Genomic DNA, 22533 nt, shown 5'->3' with positions numbered 1-22533 from the left:
AAATGGAGTGAATAAAAAGAGTTTTGCCGTAGCATTTGGGAAAGGTGACCAACAAATTAAACATATGCTAACGTGCAAAACTGAATACGTAGTCTATATCCTCAAATGTCCCTGTAAGTTAAAATATGTGGGATGTACGAAACTACAGGGACACAAAAGAATATTGCAACACATACGTGCAAACAAGAATAAAGATCCAACTTACCCAGTTGCCCGTCATTTTAATGAGAAACACCAGGGAGATTTCAGATTACTGCAATACTATCTAATTGACACCATACCCCCAAGTAAGAGAGGGGGGGACCGGGATGAAAAACTGAGGAAATTGGAAACTAGCTATATATTGAAGCTAGATTTCAAACATCCTTATGGGCTAAACTTAACAGAAGATTTATATACTGGCCTATAAAAATAGTCAAGGAGTATGCAATATTACTAGTCTGAATGATGAGAAAATCTGAAGTGATAGATGAGAAATACCTAAAGTGATAGATGAGAAATACCTATACATGTTCAGTATAGAAGTATACAAAATATTGGTGTACTCTGAGTAAATAAAAGTGTAAACAGTAAGAAATGGCCTCAATAATAACAAAAAAATGGAAAAATAATAAAAAAGAATTTTAATTGCAACTTTTTTATAGGAACAATCAAAATATACAGAATTATGGTTGTAGGTTGTAATGTCACAAATAAGTTTCCTTTTTTTCATCATCATGGTTTGCACATTAACGATGAAAGTTCACTTTCTTTTTCATTTTCACTAAACACCTATCCTTATCAGAGGCCTCTGAGTAGGATTATAGATTGCGCTACAAACTGGCAGAAACAAAAATCTGGCCCCAAAAAACCTAAAGATACCGTAAATATGTAACAAACATATACAGGAAAGCGTAATTTTGCACATGCGATTTTGCACTCATGGTATTGAAACCGATGAGATATATATGTAAAATAGAGCTTGAGAGAGAAAATGTTTTTTAATAAATGTATATATATTTATTTATTTATATATTTATAATATTTAAATCTAGGAGATACATAAAATATCCCTTAGATGCTCTATGGTATTTATACCGAGATGAATTGTACTGTATTGCAAATTTTGCACAAGAACATATGTAAATGCCCCGCCCCGCCTCTCTGCAGGGCCTGAAAACGGCTCGCGCCCCCTGCTTCGCGGAAGCTGCTCGCTAGCCGTGGAGAAGTTTGGACCATTGCGACTTGTATCCTGGGAGCCCTCTTGATCACCGAAAGGAGCATTTCACCAGCGCACATCAAAGGCGCTATCAGGAGGCGGAGGAGCGCCAAGGGATCCGCAGGCACTGCTGAACACTGAGGACGGGGCGGGACTGCGAGGCCCAGCATTCCAAGCGGCCAGGCAAACGCCGCAGCTGGAGCCTCTTCCCCGCCCCGCCTCTCTGAAGGGCCTGAAAACGGCTCGCGCGCCGTGCTTCGCGGGAGCCGCTCGCTAGCCGTGGAGAAGTTTGGACCATTGCGACTTGTATCCTGGGAGCCCACTTGATCACCGAAAGGAGCATTTTCACCAGCGCACATCAAAGGCGCTATCGGGAGGCAGAGGAGCGCCAAGGGATTCGCAGGCACTGCTGGACACTGAGTGGGGGGCCGGGACTGCGAGGCCCTGCATTCCAAGCGGCCAGGCAATCGCTGCAGCTGGAGCCTCTTTCCCGCCCCGCCTCTTCCTACTTAATGCTACCAATCCCCGCGCACGCGGGACGAAACCCGGGACAAGGGCGGGCCCATTTGTGCCCGTTAGAGACCGTTATAGACTGGGCTGGGCCACCTCCCTAAAAAGTTCGACCATCCAGTTCTACCTCAAAAATTTTAGCTATTCTCCGCTACTGTCCTATACCAACTCTGGGATTCTGCCTGTATATCCACACCTCCACCCCCTTCGATCTAGGTGAGGCAGTACCCTAATGTCCATCATGTCTACACGAGGAAGTAGAAGCAAAACTGCCGCTAAGGATGGGCAAATTACAGGTCCTATCGATAACTTTATCACTAGAGCGAATACATTCATAGATCAGAGTATCTCTCTGATAGAATGTAGAGTGTCCCAAGATTTAGCTAATGCAAAAAGGTCCTCTTTGGGACATCTGGCGGATGCAAGAACGCCAGATCGACTTAGGGACCCTGGACCGAGTGAAGCCTGTGGCCAAAGGCATAGCCTACCAACCATGGTCGATCTATCGGTCTCGCAGCTTTCCGACTTACAACTATCCTTGGACTTAGAAGAGACCCCAGATCTAGTGATTCAAACTACCCCAGATGAAATAAGACAGTCAAGAGGGAGGAGAGAGGGAGCAATAAGAAAGAAAAAACCTACAGCCCCAAACAACCAAAAATGTAAAAAATCACATAAGGTTCCTAACAAGACAGGAGAGTCCCGAACCCTTACCGCATCGAGAGGAGACCAGGAAGTTAATAATGCGATTGTTCATCAAACACCACATGACACCACGGCCCCCTTTACTGTGGAAATCGTAACCGATCTCCCATTAGGTAAGGAGGCAGATGACAATTCCGATTCCAATGCCCAATTACTAATAAGAATCGGAGACCTATTTAAGCAACTATTCACACCACTAGAAATGAGACTGGCACAATTAGAAAAAGCATTAACTGAATTGACAATTTCTGTAAAAACTAAGCCAAATCGGGGGGTACAAAAGACAGGGGGAGGTAAGCAGCCACCCGCAACCTCCACTGTTCAAAATAAACAACCTATCCCCCCAGTAGCCAAACCAGCCCAACCCATAGTGACCAAAAAAAAGACATTAGAAAAGACATCAGAAAATACTCTAAGTAACACCCCGGTTAACACCACTAACACTAATTCCGAACACAATAACATGGGCCCAAAAACACCAGCTACACAATCGAACAGGGGGTGGGATAGATTACCCCCTGATGGAAGATTTTCTGTCAATCTTCCACCTGAGGCCAGAACTGGGAGATCAAACAAATGAAGCAACTTGGTCGCTAAAGAACAAGGTCCAACATTGGCTAAGTGCAAATCGCCCACCTCCTCCCTATTGCTCAACCAAGATCCTAATGGTAAGAAGAGCCCCTTGGGTAGGGCATGGCAAAAAAACAATACAGGGTGATTGTGTCCTTATCACCTTTGATGATCCTAGACTGGTTGACCACATTTGTTCATGGGACCACCCGACCTCAACTGGCGGTATAGGAACAAAGTGCCTTTCCTTCTTCTACCCCCCGAGACATCGTAATGGCTATCCTTACGATGGACCCTGGCCCATAGTAGGCCCTCGACATCGGGGTAGAGAAAGGGTCGACTGGGGAGGACCATATCATAGGGATCCCTATAGAGAACCACTATCTTTGGAGGGCTGGAGCGGCATCCCAATGACGAATAGATATAGTGGCCTTGAGTTAGTTGATTGACCATCACAGGCTGAAGACCACCCTAGCCCCAAAAAAGGGGAATCGGAGAGTAATACTGGACCACAAATAACTCAAACTCCAAGCAGGGACCCCCAAACTTTGAGTGTTGGGTCTTGGAATATTGCCGGTCTCCGCCCCAAGATTAAGGACGGATCCGCCATAAGTAACCTAGACAGACACCAAATTGTATGTCTCCAGGAGACATGTTCACCAACGGAACTCCATCTTTTGGGCTTTAGGACGTTCTTTTCTCCAGCTTTGGCTGGGAGTATGGGCAGAGCTAAGGGGGGATTAACTATCTATATAGCGAATACCATTCACCAACTAAAAATAACCACTCTTGAACTAGATGCAAACTTCCAGCTTCTTTCCCTTTCCCTGCCTAAAAATGAGACTGTCCTACTCATTAACTTCTATAACAACTTGGAGGAAGGAGAATTTCTGAGAGTAATATTAAATCTGAATGAAAAACTCTCTAATTTTAGACAGACGAAAGGAGGGAAAGGTGTTGTCTTCTCTTTATGGGGAGGGGATTTCAATCTACATCCCTGTCCATATCCTAGTAAAAACTGTGGTGGAATGGTTAATGAGCTGGATATCCCCCTTACTCATTTTTGTCATACCAAATCGGGCACAGCCATGAATGATCTCCTGTCAGACTTGGGCCTCTTAATAGCCAACAATCTGGTTCAAAAGTTAGAACCAACATATGTAGGGAGGGGTTACCAGTCTACTGTTGATTACATCCTTATATCAGACGGTCTGTCAAATAGGACTAAGCACGTTGAGGTCCTATTAAACACACTAAGCGATCACTCTGCTATCAGGATAGAACTCACTTATTACATCAACAATCCCTTTCCTCAACGATAGCTAAAGCTTTGAACCAGAACAAACTATATCTGGCTCAGGTAAATGGTTATACTTTAAAATGGGGGAAGATAAATCCCGGGCAAATCACCGCAGAGGTGATTAAATTAGCCTATCCTCACATTATAAAATGCCTTGATTTAGCCACGACAGAGGAGGAAGTCATAAGCAACTAATCCAAAATTCTAACCATCATTAAGGGCCTCCTAACAAAAAAATCAAAGGTAGAAACTTTAAATAAGAGAGGTTGGTTTAATCATAGCTGCACTTCGGCACACTCCAAGCTTAAAGTGGCCCTGAATAATGAAGATAGAGATCCACAGCTAATTGCCAGACTTAGAAAAGAATATCTGTCTGCCCGAAATCTCAGAAAGGCCGAATTAAAACAGGCATTGTGGGACGAACTACATAAAAGCGTCCTAAACAAAAACGGCGAGGCTTTCTGGAGAGTAGTAAAATCCCCCTTCTTAGCTGACGATAACCTCCCAAAAATAGAAGTGGCCATAGAAGAAGGAGCCTGGGTTTCTCATTTTTCAAAATGTTTTAAGAAACAAACGCTTTCAGGAAGTGAAGATATAACTCATCCAGCTGTCGTTTACCCCATTTTAATAGAATTCGACATTTCCGAAGTCCTCACGGCCCTAAAACTAAGTAAAAACGGAAAAGCTCCGGGCTCCGATGGAGTCCCGGTGGACATTTTTAAATACAATACGGACATCTGGGTCCCCATACTGGCCAGGGTGTGCGCGGCAGCCGCAAAAAAGGGGCTCCTGGAATCCTGGACCAAGTCTGTTATGGTCCCGATCTTTAAAAAAGGAGATCGCCAGGATCCTACCTGTTATCGCCCCATCTCACTGTTGGACTCACTGGGTAAGGTAGCTGGTAGGGTCATCCTTGAGCGTCTCCAGCAGTGGGCAGAGGATAGGGGTGTACTGTCCGATTTACAATTTGGCTTCCGGGAAGGATTTGGTACAGTGGAGCAGGCCTTAAACCTGTCAATAATTGTGGGAAAATATATTCAGCCAAAAAAAGACAAGCTCTATATGGTGTACGTGGATCTGTCCGCAGCCTTTGACTGCGTGTCCCATTCAAAAATATGGCTAGTCTTGTCAAAAATGGGTGTGGACCCCTCACTTTTAGATTTCTTGAGGGAGCTATACTCCAAACCCTCTGTAAGAGTATGTTACGGTGTTAGGGGCGAGTTGACTTCACCTTTTGGAGTAGAGCGCGGAGTCAGGCAGGGATGTGTCTTGGCCCCCTTCTTATTCTCCTTATATACAAACAGTCTGGAGACTGAGCTATTGAGGGGGGATCAACACCTCCCACAAGTAAAACAACGCCCGATTCCTGCTCTGCTCTATGCAGACGACGCCGTCATCCTGGCCCGTACTCCACGTGAGTTACAAAAGGCTTGACCAGGTACGCGGACTTCATGGGCACCCTTGACCTCCACATTAATATTAAGAAGACCTTTGTAATGGTGGCAGGCAAAGGGAAAAAAAGGTTTAGGGACACATCCCTCAATAACCAAAATCTCGAACTGACTGCTCAGTACCCTTATTTAGGCATCACAATAGAGGAAAAATGTAATTGGAAAGCGGCAGTTGAGTCCAGAAAGCATTCCTTTAAGAGGGCAATAGCTGCTCTGGCGTCCTTCTCACAAAAATTGGGCAAACGGTCGCCTGTGGAACTACTGAAAATCTATAACGCGAAATGCCAGACAGTAGCTCTGTATGGGGCTGGGGTTTGGGGGCACGCGGACATTAGTGCTCTACAGGTGGCAGAAAATTCCTTTTTAAGATTTCTTCTGGTGGCACCAAGGCAATCTTCACATATGCATCCCACATTGAATTAGGCATACCGCACATCGAGGACCTGGCAAAAATCCAACCTTTGCTATTGTGGCGGCGTATATGGACCTCAGATAAAAATATGCTAACCAAAGGGATTGTGGCAGATTCAATGGCATTGGACCATTTGGGAAAAATAAAATGGCTCGCCTATATCAGAAATTTTCTTTCGGACTTAGGCCTGGAGGCATACTACATCACACCAGAAAAGATCTGTGAGATATCCAAGAAGGAGTTGAAAGAAATGGCCCTGAGCCACTTAGATGGACTAAGACTTACAAGCGAAATAGAGAAACCTTCTGTCCACCATGCAATCATGGTCCATCTTACCCCCACAATTCAGCCCTACCTAATGCTTGAAATTGGCATTTTTGACCGCTTTCTACTAACCAGATTCAGATTAAATCTTTTCCACCGGTTAGTAGCTTTCCCCATGAGAAACACCTGGGAGCAAACGTTAGGACACTGTCCTTGCGATGATACATCTGTCCAGACAACTATACATACAGTATTGTTCTGTAAGTACTATCATGTTCATCGCAAAATGTGGTTGCTACCATTGCTGAAATCGTGGGACTGCCATGCTGCGCCTTCAATTTTTAGATTCTGAAGTTACTTGTTACCACATGGTTAACTTCCTGAAATGTATTTTTAAACATAGAAATAATTTGTGAGAAAACTGCTTACAACACAATGAAATGTATTTAACGTAAAGAGAACTGAACTATTTTTTAAGCATTCTCCCTCAAATTTTTATTGTAAACTTTTATTGCAAATATTGTTTCCTTTTTCCATTTCATGATATAATGTGTATAACAATGCTTTTATGGATTTCTATCATGAAATACCGAATAAAGAATGTATATATATGTATGATATACTATTTTACAGAGAATCTGAGTTTTAGAAGCTAAAAACGCTTTAACATCTTGTTAGATCAGACAGCCATACGGTTGCAGATATCTTTGGAGGCCATAGCCAGTCACTGTGAAATAAACAGTATAAAATTATTCAGTCTTAAACTAAAAGTATTGTTTTGGTTTACCATTAAACAGCAAGCATTTACCATGCAATATGTCTTGTATTTGAGAGAGTTTAAGCTATTAGCATTGTAAATGACAATGTCTTTTATTTATATTTTAAAAACCTAAATAAACGGCATTGCCATTTACAATGCCAATAGCGCAAACTTGTGTAAATGCGCGACCTATTGCATTGCAAATGCTTGTTACACCTTGGGAGAACTTTCTTCTCCTGAACCTCAAGCTTCGTGCCCTTCTGTAGCACTTCTCGCCTCTGGACCTCAGGTCAGGCTATATACACCACTGATGAACTACCAGTAATTGGTCCTGTACCTCAAGCTGTCTGTACCGTCGTAGAACTTTCAGCCTCTGGGCCTCATGTTGTTTGCACCTCTAGCACTTCGAGCCTCTGGACTTCATGCTATCTGCACCTCTGTAGCACTTTCAGCCGCTGGGACTCATGTTGTCTGCACTTCTGTAGCAATCTGTCTCTGGACTGTATGCTGTCTTCACCACTGTAGCACTTCAAGCCTCTGGACTTCATGCTATCTGCACATCTGTAGCACTTTCAGCCTCTGGACATCATGTTGTCTGCACCGCTTTAAGTCTCTGGACCTTATGCGGACTGTACCATTGTAGCACTTCAAGCCTGTGGACTTCATGTTATCTGCACCGCTGTAACACTTCCGTACCCTGCATCTTTCATTTCTGTAGCATTTCAGCCTCTGTAACACATGCTGTCTGCACCTCTGTAGCACCCCCATCCTGTAGCACCTCCAGGCTCTGGACCTCATGCTGTCTCCACCTCTGAGGCACCTCCAGCCTGTGCACTTAATGCCATCTGCACTTCCAGCCTCTGGACCGCATGCCATCTGCACACCTAAAGCACCTCCAGCCTCTGGACCTCATGCCATCTTCACCTCTGAAGCAGTTCCTGGTCCTGGACATCATGTTATCTGCACGTCTGTAGCACTTCCATCCTGTGCACCTCACTCTATCCGCACCTCTGTAGCACTTCTAGGTTGTGCACTTCATGCTATCTGCACCTCTGAACCTCATGCCATCTGCACCTGTGAAGCACCTCCAGCCTGTGCACCTCACGCTATCTGCACCTCGAAGCAGTTCCAGCCTCTGGACCTCATGCCATCTGCACCTCTGAAGCACCTCCAGCCTGTGCACCTCATGCCATCTGCACCTCTGAAGCACCTCCAGCCTGTGCACCTCATGCCATCTGCACCTCTGAAGCACCTCCAACCTGTGCATCTCATGCTGTCTCCACCTCTGAAGCACCTCCAGCCTGTGCACCTCATGCCCTCTCCACCTCTGAAGCACCTCCAGCCTGTGCATCTCATGCTGTCTCCACCTCTGAAGCACCTCCAGCCTGTGCACCTCATGCCCTCTTCACCTCTGAAGCACCTCCAGCCTGTGCATCTCCTGCTGTCTCCACCTCTGAAGCACCTCCAGCCTGTGCACCTCATGCCCTCTTCACCTCTGAAGCACCTCCAGCCTGTGCATCTCATGCTGTCTCCACCTCTGAAGCACCTCCAGCCTGTGCACCTCATGCCATCTTCACCTCTGAAGCTGGTCCTGGACTTCATGTTATCTGCACCTCTGTAGCAGTTCCTGGACCTCATACTATTTGCACCTCTGAAGCAGTTCCAGCCTCAGGACCTCATGCTACCTGCACCTCTGAAGCAGTTCCAGCCTCAGGAACTCACGCCATCTGCACCTCTGAAGCACCTCCAGCCTCAGGAACTCGCGCTATCTGCACCTCTGAAGCACTTCCAGCCTCTGGACCTCATGCTGTCTCCACCTCTGAAGCACCTCCAGCCTGTGCACCTCAAGCCATCTGCACCTCTGAAGCACCTCCAGCCTGTGCACCTCATGCCATCTGCACCTCTGAAGCACCTCCAGCCTGTGCACCTCAAGCCATCTGCACCTCTGAAGCACCTCCAGCCTGTGCACCTCAAGCCATCTGCACCTCTGAAGCACCTCCAGCCTGTGCACCTCACGCTATCTGCACCTCTGAAGCACCTCCAGTCTGTGCACCTCACGCTATCTGCACCTCTTGAGCACCTCCAGCCTGTGCACCTCAAGCCATCTGCACCTCTGAAGCACCTCCAGCCTGTGCACCTCAAGCCATCTGCACCTCTGAAGCACCTCCAGCCTGTGCACCTCACGCTATCTGCATCTCTGAAGCACCTCCAGTCTGTGCACCTCACGCTATCTGCACCTCTGAAGCACCTCCAGCCTGTGCACCTCACGCTATCTGCACCTCTGAAGCACCCCCAGTCTGTGCACCTCACGCTATCTGCACCTCTGAAGCACCTCCAGCCTGTGCACCACACGCTATCTGCACCTCTGAAGCACCCCCAGTCTGTGCACCTCACGCTATCTGCACCTCTGAAGCACCTCCAGCCTGTGCACCTCACGCTATCTGCACCTCTGAAGCAGTTCCAGCCTCAGGACCTCACGCTATCTGCACCTCTGAAGCACCTCCAGCCTGTGCACCTCACGCTATCTGCACCTCTGAAGCACCCCCAGTCTGTGCACCTCACGCTATCTGCACCTCTGAAGCACCTCCAGCCTGTGCACCTCAAGCCATCTGCACCTCTGAAGCACCTCCAGCCTGTGCACCTCACGCTATCTGCACCTCTGAAGCAGTTCCAGCCTCAGGACCTCATGCTACCTGCACCTCTGAAGCAGTTCCAGCCTCAGGACCTCATGCTATCTGCACCTCTGAAGCACCTCCAGCCTCTGGACCTCATGCTGTCTCTACCTCTGAAGCACCTCCAGCCTCTGGACCTCATGCTGTCTCCAACTCTGAAGCACCTCCAGCCTCAGGACCTCATGCCATCTGCACCTCTGAAGCACCTCCAGCCTCTGGACCTCATGCCATCTGCACCTCTGAAGCACCTCCAGCCTCTGGACCTCATGCTGTCTCCACCTCTGAAGCACCTCCAGCCTGTGCACCTCATGCCATCTGCACCTCTGAAGCACCTCCAGCCTCAGGACCTCATGCCATCTGCACCTCTGAAGCACCTCCAGCCTCTGGACCTCATGCCATCTGCACCTCTGAAGCACCTCCAGCCTGTGCACCTCATGCCATCTGCACCTCTGAAGCACCTCCAGCCTCTGGACCTCATGTCATCTGCACCTCTGAAGCACCTCCAGCCTCAGTACCTCATGCTGTCTCCACCTCTGAAGCACTTCCAGCCTGTGCACCGTATGCCATCTGCACCTCTGAAGCACTTCCAGCCTCTCGACCTCATGCTGTCTCCACCTCTGAGGCACTTCCAGCCTGTGCACCTCATGCCATCTGCACCTCTGAAGCACCTCCAGCCTGTGCACCTCATGCCATCTGCACCTCTGAAGCACCTCCAACCTGTGCATCTCATGCTGTCTCCACCTCTGAAGCACCTCCAGCCTGTGCACCTCATGCCCTCTCCACCTCTGAAGCACCTCCAGCCTGTGCATCTCATGCTGTCTCCACCTCTGAAGCACCTCCAGCCTGTGCACCTCATGCCATCTTCACCTCTGAAGCTGTTCCTGGTCCTGGACTTCATGTTATCTGCACCTCTGTAGCAGTTCCTGGTACTGGACCTCATACTATTTGCACCTCTGAAGCACTTTCAGCTTCAGGACCTCATGCTATCTGCACCTCTGACGATTCAGAAAAGGGGGTGGTGATGAACAGAGTGTCTGAATTAAGCAGACCACTCTTACCCAGTCCAAAGATCAGGGCTTGATCCATCACCGTTATTTATCTCATTGCAGCATCCCAGCTCAGAACCTCTGCACCTCTGCACCTCTGAAGCAGTTCCAGCCTCAGGACCTCATTCCATCTGCACCTCTGAAGCAGTTCCAGCCTCAGGACCTCACGCTATCTGCACCCCTGAAGCAGTTCCAGCCTCAGGACCACACGCTATCTGCACCTCTGAAGCAGTACCAGCCTCAGGACCCCATGCTATCTGCACCTCTGAAGCAGTTCCAGCCTCAGGACCCCACGCTATCTGCACCTCTGAAGCAGTTCCAGCCTCAGGACCTCACGCTATCTGCACCTCTGAAGCAGTTCCAGCCTCAGGACCCCACGCTATCTGCACCTCTGAAGCAGTTCCAGCCTCAGGACCTCATTCCATCTGCACCTCTGAAGCAGTTCCAGCCTCAGGACCTCACGCTATCTGCACCCCTGAAGCAGTTCCAGCCTCAGGACCTCACGCTATCTGCACCTCTGAAGCAGTACCAGCCTCAGGACCCCACGCTATCTGCACCTCTGAAGCAGTTCCAGCCTCAGGACCCCACGCTATCTGCACCTCTGAAGCAGTTCCAGCCTCAGGACCTCATTCCATCTGCACCCCTGAAGCAGTTCCAGCCTCAGGACCTCACGCTATCTGCACCCCTGAAGCAGTTCCAGCCTCAGGACCTCACGCTATCTGCACCCCTGAAGCAGTTCCAGCCTCAGGACCCCACGCTATCTGCACCTCTGAAGCAGTTCCAGCCTCAGGACCTCACGCCATCTGCACCTCTGAAGCAGTTCCAGCCTCAGGACCTCACGCCATCTGCACCTCTGAAGCAGTTCCAGCCTCAGGACCTCACGCCATCTGCACCCCTGAAGCAGTTCCAGCCTCAGGACCTCACGCCATCTGCACCTCTGAAGCAGTTCCAGCCTCAGGACCTCACGCTATCTGCACCCCTGAAGCAGTTCCAGCCTCAGGACCTCACGCCATCTGCACCTCTGAAGCACTTCCAGCTCAAGGGTAAGTAACTGTTCTGTTCCTCACCAAACCCTGTCCTTAGTGATTAACATTCTTCGAGCTCGAACAGTCCTCTCTTCTCCGCGAACAGGGCTCCTCATGATCATGCCATGTTCGACTTCACGGAGAGCATCCTGTTGGTGAAATAGCAACCATTACAGTGCACATTTACACCTTCAGTCTTCATCTCTCTAAACCCCAAAATATTAGGCGTTTAATTCACAAGGGAGATCCAGGACGCCCTCTTTAGGTGCTTGCAACCTTCCTCTAAATGAAGTTTACTTCCATGTAATTTACAGCCTTCTAGGCACATTGGTCTCAGGAATGGACGGATGACACTGCTGATTGCATTGCTTGGCTCTACTCTACTTTTAGTTCTGTTGCAAAAAAAGAAAAGAATATCTAACATTTCTGGATGTGGAGAAAAAGAATAGTTTTTATTTCCCTGAAACCTGTGTTTGAATTTCAACTGTAGAAGAGGTTTTGTTATCTCGGAAGTCAATGTGTTTTACAGCCCTAGTATTTTATTTCAAGTTACTCCAATGAAAGGTATGAAACCCTGGAGTGCTCGGATTCGTAGACTGAACTAACATCACGCTAAACTTACTTGGCAAACTAGAGCACATCTGTACCTTGTTGTGTTACTAACGTGATTACACCTTCCATTTCTGCTTTATATAACTGCGCATACTTAATAGGTATTTCAGTTGTTAGTCCAGCTAGTGGCTCTTCTAATTTGTAATTTTGTTCTTGTTTATTTCTACTTTCACCTTTCTAATAATCGAAGGTATGGAGCAGCATGTAAAAACAAAGTGAAAGAAGACTGTGAGCAGGCAATATGCGGCCACCTGGCTAGAACTGAACTTAATTTACACACTTTACAAATACCTGCAATTTAGCCACTGCTTGGAATTTGTCAGGAACAAAATGATGTGCCAGAACGTGTTGTCCTGGGCCAGGACACTAGCAACAGAGTGCTTGTTCTCTTTGTCTTGGGAAAGAAAACGACCTATGATTTTTTTAGATGCCTTTCACAGAAGGATATTAAGCAATCCGAATGCTAGCTGGAGTTCGCAGAAGATTGAACTAACCAATAGATTGGGCTTTTTTAATTTAGGGCTGTCAGTTGGTGCTTGTGATGCCTTTGTTTTATATCATGGACTCTTGGCATGCAGCTCCAAAGTCAACAGGTTTACTATTGGCAATGTGCAAAAGATTTCTCAATTTTTCTCCGCTCCGAAGTTTCCAGGTTTGCCTTTGCTTTTTTTCAATATTATGAAATACCTTTCCCTGAATTTTCAGATAATGTTCAACGTAATAAAAACCAGCCTAGCTGGATTTTTTTTATTCTGTGGAAGATTATTGTTTGTTGAGTTTTCTATGTGTAGTGGTATTGTACAGGAAAGTACAAAAACTGATTCCTGCGAATTGTGTGCACAGTACGTGCAGCATAAATAGCAAAGTGACATGGTGCACCACTAGTTGTGTTATGAATATAATTTGAGGCGCACCACACAGTAACAAATTTGCAGGGGAACTAATCAATATGGGTCATATTCCTTTCTTACTTAAACATTCAAAGTTATAACCAAATTCAGGGGTACATGAGTGGTAAGACAAGAGGTAATGATGAGATAATAGAGGTTTGGTTGAATGAACCCCTATATATTGATTTATCACAAATTGATATTATACATTTCATAAAAACAATATATCATCCATTTTATACAAAGGCATAATCATAAGCATAATCATAAAACATTTTCTGTTAAAAAATAATTTAAAGAAAAAGCACAAAGACTGTCGACGCGGCGTTTCGGTGAACAAGTTGAACACCTTCTTCAGGACAATGCTTTCTATGGTTAAAAACAATCTATACAAAAGATGTAAACAGAAAAACTTTGTTACTAAGCATTCTATTAAACAAACAGACCTCTTTATTCCATTTTTAAACTGTAATTACTCTGATCAGTATTACCTCTATCTTCTATACGTCTGTTTATACATTACATATATTACATATATTTCATTCAACAATAAGAATTCCAACGGCAAGGGGGGAGCATCTATACATGTTTGTTGAAAAAGATTTATTTTAACTTCTACCATTTGTTGCCCCGTGGTGTCTCGTTTCTTGATCTACTCTGTTGTCAAAGTCTAAGAGGACAACATGCTAAACCTTATCGTAAGATTCTAATTTCAGCTATATGGTGTATGTCCTCCATGTCCTACTCGTATAGTTATACTATGACGTCAAGGAGGTCCTCTTGGGGTAATCATCATAAAAAACGATTATCACTATTTACTGTAAATCGTTTGATTGACTTACTTTGTGTTTTATGAGGAAGGGTTTTATATATGTTATCTGCTGTTGGAGTTATTTCTCATGCTGCTGGTTGTTCATTACCAAGTGTTAGCTATGGGGACAGAGATACTTTTACTGATTATCGTTCGCTTGCTTAGTGCATGTAAGACAATAGTTGGAAAAAATGCTGACCTTTGATTGGATAAGCTTACTCCTAGTTGGTATTTTTTCTTTTTTCTTTTTATGTTAAACGAACTTCCCCTTCTGTGTTATTTTTTAATTTTTCAAAGGTAGTTCTGTATTGGACTGCAACAGATAAAAGCAATTGAACAAACATTTTTAGAACTGTCCGCTCCTATTAGTGATTACAGAGAGGTTCAAATAATAACTCTTACCTCTAGTTCGTTATACTAGGGGTCTTTTGCAGGTTGGGTGTCGTGTAAGCCTCAGGTAACTATAGAAAACATAACCAAGCGTTATTAATTGTCCACATCTAAAAGGGATACATTTCCTTATTCCCATTCTCCATTATCTGTGTTACCTTTTAATTAACTGCGATAAACCTTCTCTTTTTCTGGTTGATCAGATTCTTGATACCCCTGCTTTTATATTTTCAGGGATTCTATTTGTAAAAGGATAGAAAAACCAATTTTTATTTTAATAATCCTTTCTAACAGGTTAAAAAAGATGTATTAGGAATAAGGTACTAAATCCTTATTTTTGAAGTTGGTTAACCAAAGGTTAAACCTACTGTTTGAAAGGGGCAGCACTTACTTGTAAATTTTCTCGAAGCTGGTTCCACACCGTCCTATGTCTGGGCTGCAACTGAGATCGTGGCTCAGTTTTGCTCTTTTACTTATACTCTGGTTAATTGAATAACAAGCACCTAATTGATTCTAATTAGGAGAATTTTGATCGTATGCCCGGCCATATGTCTGTAAACACTTCGGACATCTTGGAACATATTCATCCTGCTTGTCTAAATCTTTATTCCCCGAGGTTGATTTCTGTCTCGATGTATACGCGGAGTTTGAATTACCGCGATGTGAATAACAATGTGATTCGATCCTTTACATCAATAGTGAAGAGAAATGGGACCCAAAATAATAGGACAATACATCGAGACAGAGACCAAATGTTTTTTATGATGATTACACCAAGAGGACCTCCTTGACGTCATAGTATAACTATACGAGTAGGACTTGGAGGACATACACCATATAGCTGAAATTAGAATCTTACGATAAGGTTTAGCATGTTGTCCTCTTAGACTCTGACAACAGAGTAGATCAAGAAACGAGACACCACGGGGCAACAAATGGTAGAAGTTAAAATAAATCTTTTTCAACAAACATGTATAAATGCCCCCCCCCCCCCCCCCCCTTGTCATTGGAATTCTTATTGTTGAATGAAATATATGTAATGTATAAACAGAGACATATAGAAGATAGAGGTAATACTGATCAGATCAGAGTAATTACAGTTTAAAAATGGAATAAAGAGGTCTGTTTGTTGAATAGAATGCTTAGTAACAAAGTTTTTCTGTTTACATCTTTTGTATAGGTTGTTTTTAACCATAGAAAGCTTTGTCCTGAAGAAGGTGTTCAACTTGTTCACCGAAACGCCGCATCAACAGTCTTTTTTTTAACAGAAAATGTTTTATGATTATGCCTTTGTATAAAATGGATAGTATATTGTTTTTAGGGCTCGCCTGCTGATGCGCTTCTGCGCATCGCTGGCGAAGCTCTATTATGGCTTATCCAGTGTTTAACCACCACTGGCGATTCCACTGGCGATTCCTTGAAGTGCATGTGCTTTTTAGGTCATTGCGCAAGCGCAAGCCCTAAAAAGCGCGTGCACAATGCCACCAGCCGCCTGCCTGCCTGCCTCGCATTACCACATCAAAGTCAGCCCAGCCCCCCTCCCAACAAGCTTCTCAGCGTGTGCTCTGCCTCAGGCCGGCATTTCTCCTCCCCATATTATTCACTGCTCGGCCTGCTGCTCCCCATGTGTCTCGTCACCCTTCCTCCCTCGTTGTTTTTTGAACGCCTATTTATAACAGTGAAAGCATGTTGAAACTTGAGAGGTAATTTTAATGTGTGCGTATCATCAGCTTTCAAGCACAGGCGGATCAAAGGTCGAGTACGGATAGGAGATTCGGAAAGACAACACATATTGCATTACAACAATAATATTTCCAACTACCACTGAGACACGAGGCAGGACATACCTCTCCGTTAGCTGTGCAACGCCCATTATTCCCCAAACAAACTGTTATTTGTGTAGAAACCCGCTTCAGAGTACAATCTGTGGGAAATAGGAAAAATCAGTAGATTTTATTATGCTCGAGGGCGCGCGGCAGGCACATCACTTCTACAGAGCAACCCGGTCTATTACTACACAGCAGACACGTACTTCGAGGGACGGCATTCTTTAGGGAAGGGCCTGGGAGCTTTCTAGCAGACAATTTAAAAGGATGCTGGCTGCAAACACACTTCTTAGCACCATTTCCACGCCACACTGCTCTTGTTTACCCAAGGAGTTTACCACCCCCGGCTGCTTGTTTTCTCTTGTTCTGGACTAGAGTGTGTGTCCCTTTGAGACTCCTCACATAATGGAGGGCTTGTCTGCCCCGAGTTTAAAATTATGGTGGACTATGCCGCTTCCTTCCCAGATTCTTCGCCTTACTGCTTTACTTAACTTTTTATCTGCTTCCCTGTATTTGCAAGCCATTTGCTTTCCCACACCTTGTTAGACGCGGGGTTGGCCAGTGCCAGCGCCAGCAGCGTCATATTACTTCTCCAGATGGGGGCGGGGTGTTGGGACCACTAACGCACTGAATGCACTTAGCTTTTTTTAACCAAGGAGTTTACGATCTGTTAAAGCACCAAGCACGTTACATACTGTGATGTTTGCACACTTCATCTTTGTACTGTAGTTATCTTATTCGTCCAGCACTTTCATCCAACAGGGCGCCCTTGACTCCCTAACATCAGTACTGTACCCCACCATAAAGCTCCAAGCATACTGTATCCCAGGGGCGGCTGGTGACATTTGAAAGTGGTGAGGCGTAAACTAATTTGCATATTGCACCGCGAGCGAGCGAGCCCGCACCACCTTGCATCCATCCATACATCATTCATGCATCCACCCATTCACCCACCCACCCATTCACCCACCCATCCTGCATCCATACATCATTCATTCATGCATCCACCCATCCATCCACCCACCCATCCTGCATACATACATCATTCATTCATGCATCCACCCATCCATCATGCATCCACCCATCATGCATGCATCCATCATGCATGCATCCATCATTCATGCATCCACCCATCCATCCACCCACCCATCCTGCATCCATACATCATTCATTCATTCATCCACCCATCCACCCACCCACCCTGCATCCATACATCATTCATTCATCCACCCATCATGCATGCATCCATCCATACATCATTCATGCATCCACCCATCCTGCATCCATACATCATTCATTCATGCATCCACCCACCCATCCTGCATCCATACATCATTCATTCATGCATCCACCCATCATGTATGCATCCATCCATGCACCCACCCAACAATCATTAATGCACCCACCCTGCATCCATCCATCATTCATGCATTTTTATGACCATATAACTTGCACACAGCTTGTCAGTGTTCAATACCAGTCTCGAACCTTGTACTCCAGCACCAATGATACATGATTAATATTAACTGTTTTTAAAACATGTATTTATTCGACACCAATTTCACACCTTAGTCGGAACATCATTTTTATTTGTTTTTTAAAACATCTATTTATTTAACACCAAAGCAATGTATAAATTTTGATGGCTCGATAAGAGGCTCAAACCTGGTTTCACAGCACCCAAGTTTGCCGCGCTAACCGTCAGACCACATCCTCTGCCCTTTGGTGTGGCCCTGCAGTTTTGATGGTACATATTCATACCAAAGTCATGTATACATTTTTACAACTTCATGCCGTGAAATAAACGGGTGACCTGGAATAGACGCACACATTTCTGCAGCAGATGCTTTAACACACTGAACTATCTCAAGTCATTTCAGCTTGCGGAGTTAATGTGTGTCTGAAAGGGTAAAGAGAACCATGCCAAGGAAGTGCGTCTAGGTCCAAAATAGCTGTCTATTCGCTACTGGTCAAATTTCTACGCAGACGACCTTTGACATATGTACGTGGCCAAAAGCAATATATTAAATTGCATTTGCTTACAGATTAGACTATTGATTAAAGAAACAACTAATTCTGCGTCCAGCACTCCTTGCAGGACCCGGGCTTTAGTATTGACCAGCCAATCGGATTGGCTGGGGGGGCACCATGACTGCTCGCCCAGTCGCCCTGTTTAACCCCGGGGGCTGCTGCCCGCCCCCTGGTCCTCTCTCTAAGGGGAACTGCACAGGGGAAACAATTTGCGCATGCGCGGGCTAGTTTCTGCCCAAAAATACACTTGCGCAGCAGGCCCAGCCATCCCCAAACCCCACCCCCCGCGCACTCCGGGAAAGTCGGGAGTCTCCCGGATTCCCGGCCGGCGGGTAGCGCAATTATTTTAATGTTAGCATTTGTATATTAGTTACGATGCAGTGGGTCCATGGAGCTTAGTGGGGCTACGCCCCTACGCCCCAATGGACGCACCGCGCCTGCAGTGTATCCCACCATAAAGCTCAAACGTTTGGTTAAAAGTAACCCATCCCATACCAAGATTGCAGCAGTGCTTCCCTCTGAAAGAAAGCATCGCTCTGTATATCGAGGCAAGTGATGGAAACATGGCTTGCACTTTGCTTTGTCTAGTTTCAGTCAAATAAGGATCTCCCTCTACACATCTCCCCCTCTGCCATTACAAATTATATAAATTATTTAAGTATTAATTATTTAAAGAAATTAAAAGCATTGTTATTTGTAATATCAATACTTCTAAGTCACGTAAATACAAAACATGTTGCATTACAAATGCTATTGGTGTCACATTTGCGAAAGTTATAACTATTGGCATTGTAAATGACAAAGCTATTAATTTAACTATTTGAAAAAATAACACATAAATAAAAAAACAAATCATTTATATAACCAATAGCTCAAACTTTCCTAATGCGAGCCCTATTGCATTTCCAATGCTTGTTATGAAATGTCAATAAATGTATAATATCAATTTTTGTGAAAAATAAATATACTGGCTTAAATCAACCAAACCTCTATTATCTGATCATTACCTCTTGTCTTACCACTCATGTACCCCTGAATTTGGTTATAACTTTGAATGTTTAAGTAAGAAAGGAATATGACCCATATTGATTAGTTCCCCTGTAAATTTGTTACTGTGTAGTGCGCCTCAAACTTGATTATACTCCCCTGTTGCTGAGTAAACGCATTGATAGGGCAGACTGCGGTATGCAGCCCTTCTATCATCTACAACTAGGAAAAGGGAACCGTTTGATGTTTGTTGACTATAAACCCATTCCCCATAAAGGGTGACTCCCTATTTATTTTGTATTATGAGTATAATTTGACCATATGGTTGCATCCTTTGGCAGCAGCGGGTGCTTTTACTGAGTGCACACAGACATGTTAAAAATAGATCCTTTGGACATATATTGTGGACAAGGACGAGGTGCGGTTTCAATGGCTTGCTGTCCTGTTCATTTGTTGCATAGGTCCCAGTAGGGCCTGATGCACACTAAAGCAAAGAACTGGAGACAAGTTATCCTTGTGACATGGGGTCTTGTGTGTAATACTCTCGCTGGGAGCGTTATCTCCTCATACGGACTAGCTTGTGAGTATCCCTTGATGCTGGATCAATTCAGACCATCCCTTCAAATACTTTGGCCTCACTGAATGAGCAAATAGGTTGGAAGTGATCAGGTTTGAAAATGTGGCACCATGACGCCTTTAGGTTATGAAGTGCTTGATAAGTGTATGCTAATGATTTGTAGAATAAGGTCAGGAAATTGTTGATGGCCATGTGAGCTGTAAATCAAGGGGTATGTCGGTAGTAATTCTGCCCCAATATTCTCTGTTGCTCAGGTGCAGTGCAGTAGACTTACAGGTCGCTATGCAAGGCCCTTTATTCCTCACCTATTTTATATTGACAGCAGAGACACCGTGCGGCTGGTGGCGTTGCAGTAAGGCAGAGAACGGTCAGATCAGGGAGTTGCTGATTGTAAATGAAGAAAGGTTGGAGAAAAGACAGTGATATAGAATTAGAAAGGTATAGCAAATAGAAAAGGAGTGGTTGAACGAGCATGGGAGCAAGAATGATGAAGGAAGAGTTTGAAGAAAGTAACAAATAGGTATAATTTAATGGTGTGTAGAGTAGAGTTTTCCTATCAAATTAAGACAGCCAAATTGCCTGTTGTGGGAAGAGCAGACCCAAGACCACGAGTACCTCTATGGCCGGACAAGCAGGCTCAGGTTGTCTCATATGTGAAAGCCACCCCCTAACTATGGGGAGAAATCATTACTCTTGGCCAAACCTGAACTAGGAAGACGAAGATCTGCACCCCACTGTGCAGATCTTCTGTGTCATACTTGATCTGCACCTCTACTGACTTTATGGAAGCCCATATACGTCTGCTACCGTGTGAGAGGGACAGGGATAATTGTACTGTTCATCCTACACTTTGTAGGTAGTATCGCAGTCTGAGACCGATCACTCTAATTCTTAAATGGTTTTATTTCTCCTTCAAAAACATAAGGTTCCATAGTTGTTGCATATTAAAGTCACAACCAAATACTAGTTCCAACTGATGATCTCGTTGGTCCTGTGGGTGCCCCTTGTCCCACGTATACCTTTGTCAACCAAAACTTGCGATGGCGATTGGACAGTTTTGAGGTACTGGTCTTTGAAATTTCTGCCATCATCGATCCCCATTGAAAAACATTGCCTTTGGGAACCAATCTGGGGTCGGATGGATCCCATCCTAGACTGTGCCCACAGCCTTAAATATTTAATATTTACCATTAGCCATGTTCACTTTTCACCAGTACTTTGACAACCTCATGCACATTCTGGATAGAGGGCTTGCTCGATGCATTACTTTTTTGTGCTTTCTCTGCCACATGGGCTCTGGCCACTTGGTTGCTTCAACTTACATCCGAAGCCACTGAGAAAATGTTGGCAGCATTCTGTGTGGCACCTCCACTCCATTGACTGAGCATTGGGTTTCCAGAGACATGAGTGTTCCCAAAATTAGCTATGAACTTTAACCAAAAGGAATAGTGTTCTTTCTTTCTTAGCACCTTACTGCCACACAATTCTTCTTCTCTATGTACGAGGCTTCCATATGCTTCCTGCTCTAGAGTAATCTGTAATAGCTTTAAAATGCTACTCATCCAAAACGTAAAAGTGGCTCACACTGTAGGGCAGAAAGCCTTGCTAAAATCACTAACTTTAAAACATAACCTTCCCATTAATGTTTTTTTTGTTTCGAGCAAGATTGCTTCAAGTCTCAATGAAGCGTGGTCAACATCATGCTTAACATGTTCACACAAGCAATGCATTGTGTGCCCTGTGTGTGTGCTCTCAGAGTCTTCTGTGCGATAATTATGGAACCCCTCAGTATGAGTCTACTGTTTTTTGCTTTTCATTAAAGGAAATAGCATGTTTTCTAATTTCCCTACCAGGTCTCTCCCCAGGAAATGGTGCAAGAGATTCACCAGGTGCTCATGGACCGAGAGGATACCTGCCACCGCACCTGCTTCTCCATGCAGCTGGATGGCAACGTGCTTGACAACTTTTCAGAACTTAAGAGCATTGAAGGGCTCCAGGAGGGGGCACTGTTGAAAGTGGTGGAAGGCAAGTATAATCCTTTATGGTATTGTAAATAAATTCACTATCTTAGTTTGTGGCCAGGACTCACTCTAGCAGATTCCACCAGCAAGGTACAGTGGTACTGGTCAACTAGTCTCTTCAGGAAAAAGCCTTTTTGCGGCATATGTCCCTGTAGCCACACAGGATATCAGCCAGTTGACCATTAGAGTGCACCTATTTGTCCTTGCTACAAGAGGTCGCTGGTCCAATCCTTCAGGGTTCCTCCCAGGTCACACACAGCAGGTCCAGTCCTTTTCAGATCTTACGCAGCCCCAGAAAGCATTTTCCGCAGAGTGTCTTGGGATTCCACATTTATGGTTGACACTAGTAAGTGAGTGGGGGTGACTCCTGGCTTCTTCCTAACCAATGGGGTAAAGGTTCCCAGAGCCAAACCTACCCACATTTTCAGCTGTTCCTGTTTGCTCTCCAGAATCCCACATTGCCCTCACTCCTAAA

At 45.1% G+C, this 22533-nt stretch overlaps 1 protein-coding gene across 6 annotated transcripts in view; it reads left to right on the top strand.

Moving 5' to 3' along the window:
* CLUH (CLUH binding protein of NUMT mRNA) overlaps positions 1 to 22533 on the top strand; it is a 440989-nt gene that overhangs the window by 121469 nt on the left and 296987 nt on the right. For all 6 annotated transcript variants that reach the window (XM_086954526.1, XM_086954524.1, XM_086954527.1 and 3 more), the window contains exon 3: positions 21891 to 22062. In XM_086954526.1, coding sequence (XP_086810652.1) covers positions 21891 to 22062 — 172 coding nt within the window. The remainder of the gene's footprint in view (positions 1 to 21890; positions 22063 to 22533) is intronic.

This window comes from Lissotriton vulgaris, chromosome 2_1, assembly GCF_964263255.1.
Source record: "Lissotriton vulgaris chromosome 2_1, aLisVul1.2, whole genome shotgun sequence".
Classification (NCBI taxonomy): Eukaryota; Metazoa; Chordata; class Amphibia; order Caudata; family Salamandridae; genus Lissotriton; species Lissotriton vulgaris.
Note: the sequence above shows the minus strand (reverse complement) of the source record. Positions and strands in the feature narration are given on the sequence as shown.